This window comes from Oncorhynchus mykiss, chromosome 19, assembly GCF_057628025.1.
Source record: "Oncorhynchus mykiss isolate SJ-2025 chromosome 19, ASM5762802v1, whole genome shotgun sequence".
NCBI classification, from domain to species: Eukaryota; Metazoa; Chordata; class Actinopteri; order Salmoniformes; family Salmonidae; genus Oncorhynchus; species Oncorhynchus mykiss.
Genome location: NC_143040.1, coordinates 71,446,733 through 71,468,147, shown reverse-complemented (window position 1 = coordinate 71,468,147; position 21,415 = coordinate 71,446,733). Strand labels below are relative to the sequence as shown.

The window sequence follows — 21,415 nt, the reverse complement described above, 5'->3', positions numbered from 1 at the left end:
GAAAATATAGACTACTAGACAGTACAGCCAGGATGATATAGACTACTAGACAGTACAGCCAGGAGGATATAGACTACTAGACAGTACAGCCAGGATGGCAGACTACTAGACAGTACAGCCAGCCAGGATGGCAGACTACTAGACAGTACAGCCAGCCAGGATGGCAGACTACTAAACAGTACAGCCAGCCAGGATGGCAGACTACTAGACAGTAAAGCCAGGATGACATAGACTATAAGACAGTACAGCCAGCCAGGATGGCAGACTACTAGACAGTACAGCCAGGAGGATATAGACTACTAGACAGTACAGCCAGGATGGCAGACTACTAGACAGTACAGCCAGGATGGCAGACTACTAGACAGTACAGCCAGGATGGCAGACTACTAGACAGTACAGCCAGCCAGGATGGCAGACTACTTGACAGTACAGCCAGGATGACATAGACTATTAGACAGTACAGCCAGCCAGGATGACAGACTACTAGACAGTACAGCCAGCCAGGATGGCAGACTACTAGACAGTCCAGCCAGGATGACATAGACTACTAGACAGTACAGCCAGGATGACAGACTACTAGACAGTACAGCCAGGATGACAGACTACTAGATCGTACAGCCAGCCAGGATGACAGACTACTAGACAGTACAGCCAGGATGATATAGACTACTAGATCGTACAGCCAGGATGACAGACTACTAGACAGTACAGCCAGCCAGGATGATGTAGACTACTAGACAGTACAGCCAGGATGACAGACTACTAGACAGTACAGCCAGGATGACATAGACTACTAGACAGTACAGCCAGCCAGGATGACATAGACTACTAGACAGTACAGCCAGCCAGGATGACATAGACTACTAGACAGTACAGCCAACCAGGATGACATAGACTACTAGACAATACAGCCAGCCAGGATGATATAGACTACTAGACAGTACATCCAGGATGACAGACTACTAGATCGTACAGCCAGGACGATATAGACTACTAGACAGTACAGCCAGCCAGGATGATATAGACTACTAGACAGTACAGCCAGGATGATATAGACTACTAGACAGTACAGCCAGCCAGGATGACAGACTACTAGACAGTACAGCCAGGATGATATAGACTACTAGATCGAACAGCCAGCCAGGATGATATAGACTACTAGACAGTACTGCCAGCCAGGATGATATAGACTCCAAGACAGTACAGCCAGGATGATATAGACTACTAGACAGTACAGCCAGCCAGGATGACATAGACTACTAGACAGTACAGCCAGGATGACATAGACTACTAGATCGTACAGCCAGGACGATATAGAATACTAGACAGTACAGCCAGGATGATATAGACTACTAGATCGTACAGCCAGCCAGGATGATATAGACTACTAGACAGTACAGCCAGCCAGGATGACATAGACTACTAGATCGTACAGCCAGCCAGGATGACAGACTACTAGACAGTACAGCCAGGATGACAGACTACTAGATCGTACAGCCAGGACGATATAGAATACTAGACAGTACAGCCAGGATGACAGACTACTAGATCGTACAGCCAGGATGACAGACTACTAGATCGTACAGCCAGCCAGGATGACAGACTACTAGACAGTACAGCCAGGATGATATAGACTACTAGATCGTACAGCCAGGATGACAGACTACTAGACAGTACAGCCAGCCAGGATGATATAGACTACTGGACAGTACAGCCAGCCAGGATGATATAGACTACTAGACAGTACAGCCAGGATGACAGACAGTACAGCCAGGATGACAGACTACTAGACAGTACAGCCAGCCAGGATGATATAGACTACTGGACAGTACAGCCAGCCAGGATGATATAGACTACTAGACAGTACAGCCAGGATGATATAGACTACTAGACAGTACAGCCAGGATGACAGACTACTAGACAGTACAGCCAGGATGACATAGACTACTAGATCGTACAGCCAGCCAGGATGACAGACTACTAGACAGTACAGCCAGCCAGGATGACATAGACTACTAGACAGTACAGCCAGGATGACAGACAGTACAGCCAGGATGACAGACTACTAGACAGTACAGCCAGCCAGGATGATATAGACTACTGGACAGTACAGCCAGCCAGGATGATATAGACTACTAGACAGTACAGCCAGGATGATATAGACTACTAGACAGTACAGCCAGGATGACAGACTACTAGACAGTACAGCCAGGATGACATAGACTACTAGATCGTACAGCCAGCCAGGATGACAGACAGAAGCTGGAGACTGCACGTGGCGAATAAACTTTGATATAATCTGATCTGAAGGCCGGTTTAACTTCGTCCAGTAAGCGTAACATAATTCACTCCGTCCAAACGTACAGTATGATCATCAGCATTGAATCACATTTCTCCTCCTCTTTCCTATTAGCCAGGTGCGGTATGTCATTTACCTATTGACCTTATGGCGGCCTATAAGCACTGGCACAATAACAAACATTCCTCGCGCTTGCTGTTTAACCTACGGGCTTCACCGTCCTCTCTCCCAACCAATGGGCATAAATGTTGAGATGTGTTTATATATGGGAATTTATCCTTATTCTCTCACTTGCTGTTTTTCCAATAACAATTTACAGTCTCGATAGCAGCAGTAACGGATAGGGCAACCTGGCGTCACGTCGTCAGGCTCCGAGGATCTTCCCTCGGTGACGAGGACATTTCCCAAACTATGTAATAATATTCCATATTGCATTCAGTCTTTGTTCATTCACTTAAGCCTGTACTCGATTGAACTACTGTTGACCAGGGCCCATAGGGCTTGTAGTGCACTGTATAGGGAATAGGGTGCCATTTGGGACTAAGTAGTGCACTATATAGGGAATAGGGTGCCATTTGGGACTAAGTAGTGCACTATATAGGGAATAGGGTGCCATTTGGGACTAAGTAGTGCACTATATAGGGACTAGGGTGCCATTTGAGACACAAATGGTTTCTGTCTGAGAGGGTGTGGCTTCTTTTTTATCTGATCACAGGAAGTTAGTCCTTTTATGGTTATTTAGCTCACTGTTAGTCACTGTGAATGGAGTCTTCTTTTGGTACAGACCTAGCCTACATCAACCCTGTGGAATTAATTCCTCTCCCCATCAATTACACTGAAATTGCTAGCTGCTGTTAGTTGGTACTATACATAGTAGCGTATTTAAGAATGTTACTCAATATCGAGACGGAAATTGTATTCAATCTGAAAATGAAAGGTGGATTAGTATAGTACGTTGGATTCATAAACTGTGAAACAACAATGTGTGGATCCACAGGTCTCATCTTTATAATTTAATGAAAAAAAACTAAAAACTATTTTTCTTGTCATCTTTAGTTTAGTTTAGTCCAGGTCTCTCCAACCCTGTTCCCGAAGAGCTACTGTCATCTTTCGTTTAGTCCAGGGCTCTCCAACCCTGTTCCTGAAGAGCTACTGTCATCTTTAGTTTAGTCCAGGTCTCTCCAACCCTGTTCCCGAAGAGCTGCTGTCATCTTTCGTTTAGTCCAGGGCTCTCCAACCCTGTTCCCGAAGAGCTGCTGTCATCTTTAGTTTAGTTTAGTCCAGGGCTCTCCAACCCTGTTCCCGAAGAGCTGCTGTCATCTTTAGTTTAGTTTAGTCCAGGGCTCTCCAACCCTGTTCCCGAAGAGCTGCTGTCATCTTTAGTTTAGTCCATGGCTCTCCAACCCTGTTCCCGAAGAGCTGCGGTCCTCTTTAGTTTAGTCCAGGGCTCTCCAACCCTGTTCCCGAAGAGCTACTGTCATCTTTAGTTTAGTCCATGGCTCTCCAACCCTGTTCCCGAAGAGCTGCGGTCCTCTTTAGTTTAGTCCATGGCTCTCCAACCCTGTTTCCGAAGAGCTACTGTCTTGTAGGGTTTTAACTCCAACCCTAATCTAGCACACCTGATTCTAATAATTAACTAGTTGATATGCTGGTTAGTTACAACATGGGTTTGGAGTGAAAACCTACAGAAGGGTAGCTCTCCAGGAGTTCATAGATTGGTTTGGTCTAGCCCATCCAACCATAGATTGGTTTGGTCTAGCCCATTCAACCATAGATTGGATTGGTTGATTTAGTCTATAGATTGGTTTGGTCTAGCCCATTCAACCATAGATTGGATTGGTTGATTAAGTCTATAGATTGGTTTGGTCTAGCCCATTCAACCATAGATTGGATTGGTTGATTTAGTCTATAGATTGGTTTGGTCTAGCCCATTCAACCATAGACTATGGTTTGGTCTAGTGTGCTGTTCTGCTATGCTAACAGTCTATGGTTTGGTCTAGTGTGCTGTTCTGCTATGCTAACAGTCTATGGTTTGGTCTAGTGTGCTGTTCTGCTATGCTAACAGTCTATGGTTTGGTCTAGTGTGCTGTTCTGCTATGCTAACAGTCTATGGTTTGGTCTAGTGTGCTGTTCTGCTATGCTAACAGTCTATGGTTTGGTCTAGTGTGCTGTTCTGCTATGCTAACAGTCTATGGTTTGGTCTAGTGTGCTGTTCTGCTATGCTAACAGTCTATGGTTTGGTCTAGTGTGCTGTTCTGCTATGCTAACAGTCTATGGTTTGGTCTAGTGTGCTGTTCTGCTATGCTAACAGTCTATGGTTTGGTCTAGTGTGCCGTTCTGCTATGCTAACAGTCTATGGTTTGGTCTAGTGTGCCGTTCTGCTATGCTAACAGTCTATCGTCTGTTCAAGGGTCATGTTTCTTTCACTGCAGTGTTGAAGATTAGTTGCCGTGGTGACTTGGTATCGTGTGGGTGCAGAAACATCTATCCAATATTTCCTCTCTTCCATTATACACTGCTCAAACAAAATGAAGGGAACACTAAAATAACACATCCTAGATCTGAATGAATTAAATACTTTTCTCTTTACATAGTTGAATGTGCTGACAACAAAATCATAAAAATTATCAATGGAAATCAAATTTATCAACCCATGGAGGTCTGGATTTGGAGTCACACTCAAAATTAAAGTGGAAAACCACACTACAGGCTGATCCAACTTTGATGTAATGTCCTTAAAACAAGTCAAAATGAGGCTCAGTAGTGTGTGTGGCCTCCATGTGCCTGTATGACCTCCCTACAATGCCTGGGCATGCTCCTGATGAGGTGGCGGATGGTCTCCTGAGGGATCTCCTTCCAGACCTGGACTAAAGCATCCGCCAACTCCTGGACAGTCTGTGGTGCAACGTGGCGTTGGTGGATGGAGCGAGACATGTCCAAGATGTGCTCAATTGGATTCAGTTCTGGGGAACGGGCGGGCCAGTCCATAGCATCAATGCCTTCCTCTTGCAGGAACTGCTGACACACTCCAGCCACATGAGGTCTAGCATTGTCTTGCATTAGGAGGAACCCAGGGCCAACCGCACCAGCATATGGTCTCACAAGGGGTCCGAGGATCTCATCTCGGTACCTAATGTCAGTCAGGCTACCTCTGGCGAGCACATGGACTGTGCGGCCCCCCAAAGAAATGCCACCCCACACCACGACTGACCCACCGCCAAACCGGTCATGCTGGAGGATGTTGCAGGCAGCAGAACGTTCTCCACGGCGTCTCCAGACTCTGTTACGTCTGTCACATGCTCAGTGTGAACCTGCTTTCATCTGTGAAGAGCACAGGGCGCCAGTGGCAAATTTGCCAATCTCTGTGTTCTCTGGAAAATGCCAAACGTCCTGCACGGTGTTGGGCTGTAAGCACAACCCCCACCTGTGGACGTCGGGCCCTCATACCACCCTCATGGAGTCTGTTTCTGACCGTTTGAGCAGACACATGCACATTTGTGGCCTGCTGGAGGTCATTTTGCAGGGCTCTGGCAGTGCTCCTCCTGCTCCTCCTTGCACAAAGGCGGAGGTAGCGGTCCTGCTGCTGGGTTGTTGCCCTCCTACGGCCTCCTCCACGTCTCCTGATGTACTGGCCTGTATCCTGGTAGCGCCTCCATGCTCTGGACACTACGCTGACAGACACAGCAAACCTTCTTGCCACAGCTCGCATTGATGTGCGATCCTGGATGAGCTGCACTACCTGAGCCACTTGTGTGGGTTGTAGACTCCGTCTCATGCTACCACTAGAGTGAAAGCACCGCCAGCATTCAAAAGTGACCAAAACATCAGCCAGGAAGCATAGGAACTGAGAAGTGGTCTGTGGTCACCACCTGTAGAACCACTCCTTTATTGGGGGTGTCTTGCTAATTGCCTATAATTTCCACCTGTTGTCTATTCCATTTGCACAACAGCATGTGAAATTTATTGTCAATCAGTGTTGCTTCCTAAGTGGACAGTTTGATTTTACAGAAGTGTGATTGACTTGGAGTTACATTGTGTTGTTTAAGTGTTCCCTTGATTTCTTTGAGCAGTGCATTTTTACCTCCAGTGATCTCCTGATGTGCTTTAAGGATTGTTGTGGACTTAGAAGCTCCAATTGTTGTTGTTTTTCTATTCAAAATAAAAACATTCTAAAATGTGATTTTGAGTGATGAAAACCTACAAAACAGGGAAAAATCTGAAACCTGGAAAAACTAAACTAAGATTTTTATAGGGCCCTAGATAAGGCTCATGATCTATTCCTGGGTTACTTTTACATCTTCCCGCTGTGCCGAAACGAACGGTTACCCCAAAACCTTAATTTACGTACCTGACTGTGGGTTTGGTGAACACCACTAATTATTACTGTAAAATGGATAAACATTCCTTACAATGAATAGAGGCTCAGAAATGGCAGTGAAATCATTGATAATGAATGATTCTTTAATTGAAGAAAGCAACAACAACAACAACAACAACAAGACACTTGCTGCTGCTTGGTAACAGAGGGGTTTTGGGTCAGGAAGGAGAGGAGACGAGAGAGCGATCGATTCCTTTTAACACTGAAATCATAATAAATCCTACCTTCTTTAATGCACAACTCAAAACAGCTGGTTGGGGCTGGCTCCACCCGATTGCCATGGAAACGCATAAACTTCACCAAGCTAAGCACTGAAAAATCTAAATGAATCTAGTCTCATTAACTCCAATTGAAATAAAATCCGCAGTCGATAAGCTTTAGTCCTGAATTTCAGCCCCCCCCCCCCCCCCCCATGAGTGTTCTCTTAAAATTAAAACTCTGTATTTGTTTCAAAACATGAACATAAAAAAAAAACATTTCTGCCTTAAGATTAATGACTAGCAAAATAATTAACAATAGCATTACTGTCAATATGATTACTTATATGTTAGTAAATTATGGCATCTTTGTGGTTTGACCACAGAAGTGATGACCTCACTGTGATTTGCTCACAGAAGAACACGTGTCCCAATGGGCGGTGGGTGAAGATTTCACTTAAGGACCAATGGAATGGTCTAAAAATGTGCTAACTCCGCCCACCCGGTCCACGCAAAACCACCTCGCCCAACGTCTCAAAATTGCGACACCCTTTTTAGAGTGACGCCAAACCAAGAAACTGGATTGTAAAAACCCATAGAAAAGCCACCCTAAATTGAGTCTCAGGCTTCTGAAATGACACCCAATCCCTCAAGTCTACGGGTTACTGTAGCCCTAAGCCTACGGGTTACTGTAGCCCTAAAGCCTACGGGTTACTGTAGCCCTAAAGCCTACGGGTTACTGTAGCCCTAAAGCCTACGGGTTACTGTCTACGGGTTACTGTAGCCCTAAAGTCTACGGGTTACTGTAGCCCTAAAGTCTACGGGTTACTGTAGCCCTAAAGTCTACGGGTTACTGTAGCCCTAAAGTCTGCGGGTTACTGTAGCCCTAAAGTCTGCGGGTTACTGTAGCCCTAAAGTCTGCGGGTTACTGTAGCCCTAAAGTCTACGGGTTACTGTAGCCCTAAATTCTACGGGTTACTGTCTACGGGTTACTGTAGCCCTAAAGTATATGGGTTACTGTAGTCTACGGGTTACTGTAGCCCTAAAGCCAACGGGTTACTGTAGCCCTAAGCCTACGGGTTACTGTAGTCTACGGGTTACTGTAGCCCTAAAGCCTACGGGTTACTGTAGCCCTAAAGCCTACGGGTTACTGTAGCCCTAAAGCCTACGGGTTACTGTAGCCCTAAAGCCTACGGGTTACTGTAGTCTACGGGTTACTGTAGCCCTAAGTCTACGGGTTACTGTAGCCCTAAGTCTACGGGTTACTGTCAACGGGTTACTGTAGCCCTAAAGCCTACAGGTTACTGTCTACTGGTTACTGTAGTCTACGGGTTACTGTAGCCCTAAGTCTACGGGTTACTGTAGTAAATGGGTTACTGTAGCCCTATAGTCTATGGGTTACTGTCTATGGGTTACTGTAGCCCTAAGTCTATGGGTTACTGTCTATGGGTTACTGTAGCCCTATAGTAGCACACCGTAGGGAACAGGGTGTCATTTGAGACGTAACCGGTCCTAAACCAAATGATCACCTGGCACCTCAGGTGCAATCATCATGTCTTGAACTTCTTCTCTGAGGTCTCCGACCCCCCTGACCCCTCCCCTGACCCTTGACCTCTTGACCCAAGGTGAGTCCGTTTCAGCGCACCCTGGGCTGGGCCTCTCTGAGACGACGACGACCCCCCGTCCTCCCCCTCCTCCTCCTCCTCCACCAGGGTCCTAGTGCCTGCTGATTTCAACTCTAAGGTCTCTCTCTCTCCCTCGGAGTCTGAGGATTCAAATAGGTCTGGAGCCAGGCGACCCCTACAGCCTACCGGCACCTCAGTCATGTCAAGGTGCTGCAGCCCGTTCAGCCCAGGGCTGTGGTGTCTGGAACTAGGGGAGATCCAGCGACTATGGTCTGACTCGTCGGCCTCTTCAGGACTATCTAAGCCCTCGGCCATCCTCTCTAAAGCAGCCCTCCTCTCCCCAACCCTTCCTGCCCAGGACTCGTTCCTCTGCTGCAGGGCGTCTTGAGACAGAAGGGAGGCGATGAGGAGCCCCTCCTGCTCCGCTCGGTCGTCCTGGCTGTCCAGAGACACCGCAGGGCTAGAACCAGGGAGGGTGTGCGACTTGCGTCTCCCCGTTTTAGAGCCACTTCTGTGGGGTCCGATCTGAACCGAATCCTGGTCCTGTTGAAGCTCCGTGGAGGACGCGGAGGAGGATGAGGCCTCGTCGATTGAGATCTTGGGGTAGGAGCAGGAGTCGACCCCCCCGGGGTACAAGGCCTGGGCGGACTCGGGGCGCCCCCCACTGGACAGGCGGGGGAAATGCATGCGGCGCCACCGGGCTGCAGTACGTTGTCTCCTACTGGCTCTCCTCTGCTCCTCGTCCTCAGAGCTGGTGGAGGAGGTGGAAGAGGAGGAGCTAGAGGAGGCGCCGGCGGGGGACGAGGTGGGGCTGGAGAGGGTGGAGTTGTCTCGGGGGCTGGGAGAGCGTGGCCGAGGCATGGGGTCTGGCCAGAATCCACTGGAGTCAGAGTCCTCTCCCACCAGGTCCAATAAGAACACCGACTGCTGATATCTGCTGCCACGCCTCCTCGGCTGCGGTGGCTCCACCCCTTCAGGATGCTCCGCCCCCGAGGTCTCGGGGGCAGCTAATGAGGACGATGAGGAGTGGTCCGAGTCGGCGGTAGCAGCAGCAGAGGGCGGTACAGGCGTGGCGACTCCACTCCCAACCAGGACCCCGGCGGCGTCTCTTATAGCCCGTGTGGAGCGTCGTCCCCTGGCGTGGAGCTGCAGGATGGCCCCCTCACTCAGGTCACTGTCTGAGTCCGAACTCCAGCCCTCGATCTCCCGACGAACCAGAGAGTCAAAGAAGGCCATCATACGAGGATCCTCCTGGATGGACTGAGATGACATGCAACAGTTCTTAATTAGTCACCACAAAATGTGTGTGTGTGTGTGTGTGTGTGTGTGTGTGTGTGTGTGTGTAGGGAGGGTGTTATATAGGGAAAGGTAGTGCACTATATTAGGGAAAGGTAGTGCACTATATAGGGAAAGGTAGTCCACTATATTAGGGAAAGGTAGTCCACTATATTAGGGAAAGGTAGTCCACTATATAGGGAAAGGTAGTGCACTATATTAGGGAAAGGTAGTGCACTATATTAGGGAAAGGTAGTGCACTATATTAGGGAAAGGTAGTGCACTATATAGGGAAAGGTAGTGCACTATATTAGGGAAAGGTAGTGCACTATATTAGGGAAAGGTAGTGCACTATATTAGGGAAAGGTAGTGCACTATATAGGGAAAGGTAGTGCACTATATTAGGGAAAGGTAGTGCACTATATTAGGGAAAGGTAGTGCACTATATTAGGGAAAGGTAGTGCACTATATTAGGGAAAGGTAGTGCACTATATTAGGGAAAGGTAGTGCACTATATTAGGGAAAGGTAGTGCACTATATTAGGGAAAGGTAGTGCACTATATTAGGGAAAGGTAGTGCACTATATTAGGGAAAGGTAGTGCACTATATAGGGAAAGGTAGTGCACTATATAGGGAAAGGTAGTGCACTATATTAGGGAAAGGTAGTGCACTATATTAGGGAAAGGTAGTGCACTATATTAGGGAAAGGTAGTGCACTATATTAGGGAAAGGTAGTGCACTATATTAGGGAAAGGTAGTGCACTATATAGGGAAAGGTAGTGCGCTATATAGGGAAAGGTAGTGCGCTATATTAGGGAAAGGTAGTGCACTATATTAGGGAAAGGTAGTGCACTATATTAGGGAAAGGTAGTGCACTATATTAGGGAAAGGTAGTGCACTATATTAGGGAAAGGTAGTGCACTATATTAGGGAAAGGTAGTGCACTATATAGGGAAAGGTAGTGCACTATATTAGGGAAAGGTAGTGCACTATATTAGGGAAAGGTAGTGCACTATATTAGGGAAAGGTAGTGCACTATATTAGGGAAAGGTAGTGCACTATATAGGGAAAGGTAGTGCACTATATTAGGGAAAGGTAGTGCACTATATAGGGAAAGGTAGTGCACTATATAGGGAAAGGTAGTACACTATATAGGGAAAGGTAGTGCACTACATCGGGAAAAGTAGTGCACTATATAGGGAATCATTTGGGACGTGGACCGGTGTTACCTGTGAGACGTAGTCGTGGCTCAGGCCGCTGCCGCTGTTCAGGACCAAGTTGATGTACTCCTCGTGGCTGTACAGACTCCTGGACTTATCCTCCACACGACTATCCAGGTCTCCCAGACTCTCCGTCTGCTGGTAGGGGCTCCACGCCTGGGGGTCGGGTGGAGGGGTTTCAGGGGGAGAGGACAAGGACAGGAGAGGAGGGTTAGAGTTTAAATTGAACACCTGGTTGGGCCTGTATCAGCTCTCACACCTCTGGTACGTTGAAGATGATGATGGACCAACAGCAACCTTGGGACCACCTGGAGGAGCGGAGGTTATGATGAATTAACACCACATCCTTTCCTTTTACAAGCTCAGGCCACTACGTTTGTCTGGGATGGAGAGGGGCAGAGAGACAGTGGAGAGGGGCAGAGAGACAGTGGAGAGTGGCAGAGAGACAGTGGAGAGTGGCAGAGAGACAGTGGAGAGGGGCAGAGAGACAGTGGAGAGGGGCAGAGAGACAGAGGAGAGGGGCAGAGAGACAGTGGAGAGGGGCAGAGAGACAGGATAGGGGCAGAGAGACAGTGGAGAGGGGCAGAGAGACAGTGGAGAGGGACAGAGAGACAGTGGAGAGAGGCAGAGAGACAGTGGAGAGGGGCAGAGAGACAGGATAGGGGCAGAGAGACAGTGGAGAGGGGCAGAGAGACAGTGGAGAGGGGCAGAGAGACAGTGGAGAGGGGCAGAGAGACAGTGGAGAGGGGCAGAGAGACAGTGGAGAGGGGCAGAGAGACAGAGGAGAGGGGCAGAGAGACAGTGGAGAGGGGCAGAGAGACAGTGGAGAGGGGCAGAGAGACAGAGGATAGGGGCAGAGAGACAGAGGATAGGGGCAGAGAGACAGAGGATAGGGGCAGAGAGACAGAGGATAGGGGCAGAGAGACAGAGGATAGGGGCAGAGAGACAGAGGATAGGGGCAGAGAGACAGTGGAGAGGGGCAGAGAGACAGTGGAGAGGGGCAGAGAGACAGTGGAGAGGGGCAGAGAGACAGTGGAGAGGGGCAGAGAGACAGTGGAGAGGGGCAGAGAGATAGTGGAGAGGGGCAGAGAGACAGTGGAGAGGGGCAGAGAGACAGTGGAGAGGGGCAGAGAGACAGTGGAGAGGGGCAGAGAGACAGTGGAGAGGGGCAGAGAGACAGTGGAGAGTGGCAGAGAGACAGTGGAGAGGGGCAGAGAGACAGTGGAGAGGGGCAGAGAGACAGTGGAGAGGGGCAGAGAGATAGTGGAGAGGGGCAGAGAGACAGTGGAGAGGGGCAGAGAGACAGTGGAGAGGGGCAGAGAGACAGTGGAGAGGGGCAGAGAGACAGTGGAGAGGGGCAGAGAGACAGTGGAGAGTGGCAGAGAGACAGTGGATAGTGGCAGAGAGACAGAGGATAGGGGCAGAGAGACAGAGGATAGGGGCAGAGAGACAGAGGATAGGGGCAGAGAGACAGGATAGGGGCAGAGAGACAGAGGATAGGGGCAGAGAGACAGAGGATAGGGGCAGAGAGACAGAGGATAGGGGCAGAGAGACAGAGGATAGGGGCAGAGAGACAGTGGATAGGGGCAGAGAGACAGTGGAGAGGGGCAGAGAGATAGTGGAGAGGGGCAGAGAGATAGTGGAGAGGGGCAGAGAGACAGTGGAGAGGGGCAGAGAGACAGTGGAGAGGGGCAGAGAGACAGTGGAGAGGGGCAGAGAGACAGTGGAGAGGGGCAGAGAGACAGTGGAGAGGGGCAGAGAGACAGTGGAGAGGGGCAGAGAGACAGTGGAGAGGGGCAGAGAGACAGTGGAGAGGGGCAGAGAGACAGTGGAGAGGGGCAGAGAGACAGTGGAGAGGGGCAGAGAGACAGTGGAGAGTGGCAGAGAGACAGTGGATAGTGGCAGAGAGACAGAGGATAGGGGCAGAGAGACAGAGGATAGGGGCAGAGAGACAGAGGATAGGGGCAGAGAGACAGGATAGGGGCAGAGAGACAGAGGATAGGGGCAGAGAGACAGAGGATAGGGGCAGAGAGACAGAGGATAGGGGCAGAGAGACAGAGGATAGGGGCAGAGAGACAGTGGATAGTGGCAAAGAGACAGTGGATAGAGGTGAAGAGACAGTTGTCTCAGAGACAGTGGATAGAGGTGAAGAGACAGTGGATAGAGGTGAAGAGACAGTGGATAGAGGTGAAGAGACAGTGGATAGAGGTGAAGAGACAGTGGATAGAGGTGAAGAGACAGTGGATAGAGGTGAAGAGACAGTGGATAGTGGTGAAGAGAGTGAGTTGTCTCAGTCAGAGACAGTGGATAGTGGTGTAGAGACAGAGTTGTCTCAGTCCGTCTTCACCTCAAGCCCTCCGATTCATAAAGGGACAGAGACGCATACAGGTGGTGGGGAATTACCTAGAGATGATCACCCGATATTCTAGATGACCCTTTGAATGAGCACCCACTATGTTGTGTTAACTAGAAGTTTTAGTTTGTGTATTTAACATAACCACATGTAACGTCAGGGTGTCCATTAGTTTAGGCTTCAAAAGTTGACTCACTTTTTCAATTAGATCGAGTTGCAACATAAAACCGATCAGAATACCGAAGAATGCCGAAGTCATGCCGTCATTTTTGTTTTGTTTTGTTGGTTATGTCATATGGAGGATCCACCGAGCCCAATCCCTACAACAGGGCTCTTCCTGGAGAGCTACTGTCCTGTAGGTTTTCAGTCCAACCCTCTTCCTGGAGATCTACTGGTCCTGTAGGTTTTCAGTCCAACCCTCTTCCTGGAGATCTGAAAACCCACAGGACAGTAGTTCTCCAGGAAGAGGTTTGGACTGAAAACCTACAGGACCAGTAGATCTCCAGGAAGAGGGTTGGACTGAAAAGCTACAGGACAGTAGTTCTCCAGGAAGAGGATTGGACTGATAACCTACAGGACAGTAGATCTCCAGGAAGAGGGTTGGACTGATAGGTTATCAGGAAGAGGGTTGGACTGATAGGTTATCAGGAAGAGGGTTGGACTGATAACCTATCAGGAAGAGGGTTGGACTGATAACCTATCAGGAAGAGGGTTGGACTGATAACCTATCAGGAAGAGGGTTGGACTGATAACCTATCAGGAAGAGGGTTGGACTGATAACCTATCAGGAAGAGGGTTGGACTGATAACCTATCAGGAAGAGGGTTGGACTGATAACCTATCAGGAAGAGGGTTGGACTGATAACCTATCAGGAAGAGGGTTGGACTGATAACCTATCAGGAAGAGGGTTGGACTGATAACCTATCAGGAAGAGGGTTGGACTGATAACCTATCAGGAAGAGGGTTGGACTGATAACCTATCAGGAAGAGGGTTGGACTGATAACCTATCAGGAAGAGGGTTGGACTGATAACCTATCAGGAAGAGGGTTGGACTGATAACCTATCAGGAAGAGGGTTGGACTGATAACCTATCAGGAAGAGGGTTGGACTGATAACCTATCAGGAAGAGGGTTGGACTGATAACCTATCAGGAAGAGGGTTGGACTGATAACCTATCAGGAAGAGGGTTGGACTGATAACCTATCAGGAAGAGGGTTGGACTGATAACCTATCAGGAAGAGGGTTGGACTGATAACCTATCAGGAAGAGGGTTGGACTGATAACCTATCAGGAAGAGGGTTGGACTGATAACCTATCAGGAAGAGGGTTGGACTGATAACCTATCAGGAAGAGGGTTGGACTGATAGGTTATCAGGAAGAGGGTTGGGCTGATAACCTATCAGGAAGAGGGTTGGGCTGATAACCTATCAGGAAGAGGGTTGGGCTGATAACCTATCAGGAAGAGGGTTGGGCTGATAACCTATCAGGAAGAGGGTTGGACTGATAACCTATCAGGAAGAGGGTTGGACTGATAGGTTATCAGGAAGAGGGTTGGGCTGATAACCTATCAGGAAGAAGGTTGGGCTGATAACCTATCAGGAAGAAGGTTGGGCTGATAACCTATCAGGAAGAAGGTTGGGCTGATAACCTATCAGGAAGAAGGTTGGGCTGATAACCTATCAGGAAGAAGGTTGGGCTGATAACCTATCAGGAAGAAGGTTGGGCTGATAACCTATCAGGAAGAAGGTTGGGCTGATAACCTATCAGGAAGAAGGTTGGGCTGATAACCTATCAGGAAGAAGGTTGGGCTGATAACCTATCAGGAAGAAGGTTGGGCTGATAACCTATCAGGAAGAGGGTTGGGGCTGATAACCTATCAGGAAGAGGGTTGGGCTGCCCTGCCTTACAATGGAAACTCCAACATAAATATCTTCAAACGTATAACTTGAAATTAAACCAAATCTTATTCACTCATGACTCCTGGTTTCAACTACATTTTCTGCGTATTTACAAGAAAACACTATGATTTTGCAAAATCAGCTTGCGAGGTTTCTATCCAACTAGCCTGTAGCACTGCAGAGTAAGTAGGTTATCAAAACCTAGCTGTGGGTGCCAGGTAGCCTAGGGGTTAGAGCGTTGGGCCGGTAACCGAAAGGTTTCTGGTTCGAAATCCCCGAGCTGAAAAGGTAAGAAAAATCTGTCGTTCCGCCCCCTGAGCAAGGCACTGCTCCCCGGGTGCCGAATACGTGTTGATTATAGCAGCACCCCGCGCCTCTCTGAGAGGGTTCGGTTAAATGCGGAAGACATTTCAGTTGTTCAACTAGCTTCAATAGCAAATTGAGCCACATTAAAGCAAACCAACCTTTTCGAATGACCTAAAGCCATTCTGCTAACGAGCCTCGCTAGCCAACCAGCACAGTTGACAGTTAGCCACAAATTACAACTCGAGACCAACTAGCACAAGCAGGAACCCACAGTACACAACTAAAACAAAGAAGATAACAATCAACAAGAGAACGGAGACTTACGGATGAACGGCTGATGCCCATCCAATGGTAAAGAGTGGATGAGTTTGCAACCAAAGAAGAGCCAAGGAGGGAGGCGCCATTTTACCATCCAAGGAAGAGTCAGTGAGGGTAGCTAACCCAATAGCGATATAGCGAGGTAAATCTGAAGTAGATAGATTCCCGAGGCAATAACCCAGAGGTGGCGATCGGAGGAAAGCTCCAGGCAGATGGAAAAATAGCAAAACTGATAGAGACATACCCCAAGTGACTTACAGCTGTAATCGCAGCAAAAGGTGGCGCTACAAAGTATTAACTTAAGGGGGCTGAATAATTTTGCACGCCCAATTTTTTCAGTTTTTGATTTGTTAAAAAAGTTTGAAATATCCAATAAATGTCGTTCCACTTCATGATTGTGTCCCACTTGTTGTTGATTCTTCACAAAAAAATACAGTTTTATATCTTTATGTTTGAAGCCTGAAATGTGGCAAACGGTCGCAAAGTTCAAGGGGGCCGAATACTTTCGCAAGGCACTGTATGTTAAGTTAATAAATATTTCGAAACATAATCATTTTTTAAAAATATATAGTTATAGGTAGCCAACTACAGCTAAATTACTTTGTCTATGACCACACTACGTTGTTACTTTGGTAAACAAAATAAAAGGTCACCAACGACGACATCCCCACTAACGTACCTTGATGACCTTCTCGACCCCGGAGGAGCAGATCATATAAGTGCTGGGGTTAAACCGGACCTGATTCACGATGGAACGGTGACCTTTCAGGACCATGGACGCTCCGTTGACCACACGACCCGGGCCTCCTGGAAGAGGGGGGGGGGGAGCAGGGCAGAACGAGAGAGAGACTGTAATCTCAGGGACACAGATGGACACACCGATAAGAAACACACACTTACCTGCTTCAGGATCCTTGGGGATTCTCCACATGTAAAGGTTGAAGTCATCTGATCCAGACAAGATGTACTGGAGGAAGACAACAGAGAATAAGACAACCCCCAATGGCACCCTATTCCCTATATAGTGCACTACTGTAAACCAGGGCCCTATTCCCTATATAGTTCACGACTTTAGACCAGGGTCCTATTTCCTATGTAGTGCACTACTTTAGACCAGGGTCCTATTCCCTATATAGGTCACTACTTTAGACCAGAGCCCTATTCCCTGTGTAGGGAATAAAGTAGTGCACTACATAGGGAATAGGGTCCATTGGGGACAGAGTGTAAGAGTTAAAGTCCTCTGAATAAAACACATTATCGTGGTGTTACAAACAACAATCAGGTAATACTCTCTTCCCCCATCTTGATGAAAAGAGAAGTTGATACCACACGATAAATTCCCCAAAACCAAAACTGGTCAAGGGAACATCTACCTTAGGATTCCTAATGATATATATGATTATTCCATTTCAGTAGAGGCATAGGATGCATCCCAAATGGCTCCCTATCCCCTATGGGCTCTTTAAAAAAAATATAGTTCACTATATAGGGAATAGGGTTGCATTTGGGACGCTTCCCACAGACAGACGGGGCAACAGAACCACACACACACAGACAGACGGGGCAATAGAACCACACACACACAGACAGACGGGGCAACAGAACCCACACACACACAGACAGACGGGACAACAGAACCCACACACAGACAGACGGGACAACAGAACCACACACACACACAGACAGACAGACGGGACAACAGAACCCACACAGACAGACGGGACAACAGAACCCACACAGACAGACGGGACAACAGAACCACACACACAGACAGACGGGGCAACAGAACCCACACACACACAGACGGGACAACAGAACCACACACACACAGACGGGACAACAGAACCACACACAGACAGACAGACAGACGGGACAACAGAACCACACACACGGGACAACAGAACCACAGACAGACAGACAGACGGGACAACAGAACCACAGACAGACAGACGGGACAACAGAACCACACACAGACAGACAGACGGGACAACAGAACCCCACCCACACACAGACAGACAGACGGGACAACAGAACCACACACAGACAGACAGACGGGACAACAGAACCACACACAGACAGACAGACGGGACAACAGAACCATCAGGCCCAGTCCTTTTTCAGTGAAGGGCCTATAGTCATAAAGCCTCTAAGTTAAAGGCGCTGCATCGTCAGCCCGGTGTCTGGATTGTCGTCAACCCGGTGTCTGGATTGTCGTCAACCCGGTGTCTGGATTGTCGCCAACCCGGTGTCTGGATTGTCGCCAACCCGGTGTCTGGATTGTCGTCAACCCGGTGTCTGGATTGTCGCCAACCCGGTGTCTGGATTGTCGTCAACCCGGTGTCTGGATTGTCGTCAACCCGGTGTCTGGATTGTCGTCAACCCGGTGTCTGGATTGTCGCCAACCCGGTGTCTGGATTGTCGCCAACCCGGTGTCTGGATTGTCGCCAACCCGGTGTCTGGATTGTCGCCAACCCGGTGTCTGGATTGTCGCCAACCCGGTGTCTGGATTGTCGCCAACCCGGTGTCTGGATTGTCGCCAACCCGGTGTCTGGATTGTCGCCAACCCGGTGTCTGGATTGTCGTCAACCCGGTGTCTGGATTGTCGCCAACCCGGTGTCTGGATTGTCGTCAACCCGGTGTCTGGATTGTCGTCAACCCGGTGTCTGGATTGTCGTCAACCCGGTGTCTGGATTGTCGTCAACCCGGTGTCTGGATTGTCGCCAACCCGGTGTCTGGATTGTCGTCAGCCCGGTGTCTGGATTGTCGTCAGCCCGGTGTCTGGATTGTCGTCAACCCGGTGTCTGGATTGTCGTCAACCCGGTGTCTGGATTGTCGTCAACCCGGTGTCTGGATTGTGGAGCTATTCGGAGCCCTCTGCGTTGTTACCACATTTGACAGGCGCAGGGCGATGCGGAGATCGACTAGGCCTCTGCATTGTTACTACATTTGACAGGCGCAGGGCGATGCGGAGCTCGACTAGGCCTCCGCATGCCTCTGAAGTCTCCACAATTGCGTCACACCGTCTATCCCGGCGCTTCCGACCACATTTTAGGATCAAGCGTTAAATCGTCTCTAAGGGCTCTGATCTAAGATCAGTTTAGTTTGGTCTTTTGAGATCATCATAAGATTACATGGACAGACGGGACCTGATCCTAGGATCCTGCAGTCCAGACGCGTTATGAACAAACGGGGCCTCGAACCTCCGTGTAAAACAAGCAGCGAGTTCAGTACTCGTAGAAATGTATTTACGACAAAAAAACTCAAACAGATCTCTTCTCTGAGGGAAGATAGAAACTGAGACGTGATGTAACTTGTACAAAACACACTGAGCAGAAATATGTTTGCCGTCTGGTGCCAGCCGACTAGGAGTCAAAAACCCAAGGCAGAAGAGAAAAATGACCCAACGTCTTCCCTGTCTCACCGGCGTAGGAGGTCTCCAACGGGTTGAGTAGCTGCTCGCAGCGTAATTATGAGGAACTCGCCAATAAATTCTGAAACGAGTTCCAACGCAAACTGTCAAACAAATCTCACAATGTATGGAGACGCCTCGAGCTCCCGGCTAATATCCAATCAAATCCACACGGACATTAACCCACTCCTGGTAAGGATAGACAGAGTAGACAGAGACCCCCACCCCCCCCCCCCACCCTCCGCCCAAAAAAGTCTCAATTAAATGTTAACTGCAGAACGATTAAAGATCTATTACACAATTCTAGACCAGCACATTCCTCTCTCTTACAATGCACAATTAAAGATCTATTACACAATTCTAGGCCAGCTCATTCCTCTCTCTTACAATGCACAATTAAAGATCTATTACACAATTCTAGACCAGCACATTCCTCTCTCTTACAATGCACAATTAAAGATCTATTACACAATTCTAGACCAGCACATTCCTCTCTCTTACAATGCACAATTAAAGATCTATTACACAATTCTAGACCAGCACATTCCCCTCTCTTACAATGCACAATTAAAGATCTACTACACAATTCTAGACCAGCACATTCCCCTCTCTTACAATGCACAATTAAAGATCTATTACACAATACAAGGGTCTTCTGATGTGATTTAAGCATCGACATGGACTCAGAAGGTCCAACTTCATGGTTTCTCTATGAGCAATTGTAATTTTGAGTGGTAAACTGAGAACCTGGGCCTATTAAAAAGCTAGGAATAAATGAATGAGTGGCTTGTGCCATTTTTTATAATTTATAAGTAGACCCCCTGCACTAGGGTGATTCCTACATATTACTGTACCATGTTTGACTGACTGCTTTTTGAGTCACAAACCTCAGTGGGCCACAGCGTGGTTTTTAAAATCTCTACTATGTATTGTCAACTATAGTATCATCAGCCATTTCATTCCTGTCTGTCTCTAGCGGACGGGCCTCACCTCCCTCCCACGGGCCTCACCTCCCTCCCACGGGCCTCACCTCCCTCCCACGGGCCTCACCCCCCCAGACAGCAGCGTGCCGTAGCTGGGTCTCCCCCCAGACAGCAGTGTACCGTAGCCGGGTCTCCTCCCAGACAGCAGCGTACCGTAGCCGGGTCTCCTCCCAGACAGCAGCGTACCGTAGCCGGGTCTCCCCCCAGACAGCAGAGTACCGTATCCGGGTCTCCCCCCAGACAGCAGTGTACCGTAGCCGGGTCTCCCCCCAGACAGCAGCGTACCGTAGCTGGGTCTCCCCCCAGACAGCAGTGTACCGTAGCCGGGTCTCCTCCCAGACAGCAGCGTACCGTAGCCGGGTCTCCTCCCAGACAGCAGCGTACCGTAGCCGGGTCTCCCCTCCCCAGACAGCAGCGTGCCGTAGCCGGGTCTCCCCCCAGACAGCAGCCGGGTCTCCCCCCAGACAGCAGTGTACCGTAGCCGGGTCTCCTCCCAGACAGCAGCGTACCGTAGCCGGGTCTCCCCTCCCCAGACAGCAGCGTGCCGTAGCCGGGTCTCCCCCCAGACAGCAGCCGGGTCTCCCCCCAGACAGCAGTGTACCGTAGCCGGGTCTCCTCCCAGACAGCAGCGTACCGTAGCCGGGTCTCCCCTCCCCAGACAGCAGCGTGCCGTAGCCGGGTCTCCCCTCCCCAGACAGCAGCGTGCCGTAGCCGGGTCTCCCCCCAGACAGCAGCCGGGTCTCCCCCCAGACAGCAGCGTACCGTAGCCGGGTCTCCCCCCAGATAGCAGCCGGGTCTCCCCCCAGACAGCAGCATACCGTAGCCGGGTCTCCCCCCAGACAGCAGCGTACCGTAGCCGGGTCTCCCCCCAGACAGCAGCGTACCGTAGCCGGGTCTCCTCCCAGACAGCAGCGTACCGTAGCCGGGTCTCCCCTCCCCAGACAGCAGCGTGCCGTAGCCGGGTCTCCCCCCAGACAGCAGCCGGGTCTCCCCCCAGACAGCAGTGTACCGTAGCCGGGTCTCCTCCCAGACAGCAGCGTACCGTAGCCGGGTCTCCCCTCCCCAGACAGCAGCGTGCCGTAGCCGGGTCTCCCCCCAGACAGCAGCCGGGTCTCCCCCCAGACAGCAGTGTACCGTAGCCGGGTCTCCTCCC

The 21,415-nt window shown here is 49.5% G+C and overlaps 1 protein-coding gene across 2 annotated transcripts in view; it reads right to left on the bottom strand.

The window, feature by feature from the left end:
• Positions 1 to 6,742: 6,742 nt before the first annotated feature.
• Positions 6,743 to 21,415, bottom strand: part of dcaf5 (ddb1 and cul4 associated factor 5) — a 30,910-nt gene continuing 16,237 nt past the window's right edge. The window contains exons 7-11 of one of the 2 annotated variants that reach the window (XR_016489103.1): positions 16,771 to 16,837; positions 16,550 to 16,677; positions 11,004 to 11,150; positions 8,332 to 9,759; positions 8,195 to 8,279 (exon numbers count right to left, since the gene is read on the bottom strand). Coding sequence is in view for 1 of the 2 variants with exons in the window: in XM_036955340.2 (XP_036811235.2) it covers positions 8,425 to 9,759; positions 11,004 to 11,150; positions 16,550 to 16,677; positions 16,771 to 16,837 (1,677 nt within the window). In the remaining variant the exon portion in view is untranslated. Of the gene's footprint in view, positions 9,760 to 11,003; positions 11,151 to 16,549; positions 16,678 to 16,770; positions 16,838 to 21,415 lie in introns of both variants that reach the window. The other variant, XM_036955340.2, reaches the window with a different exon arrangement.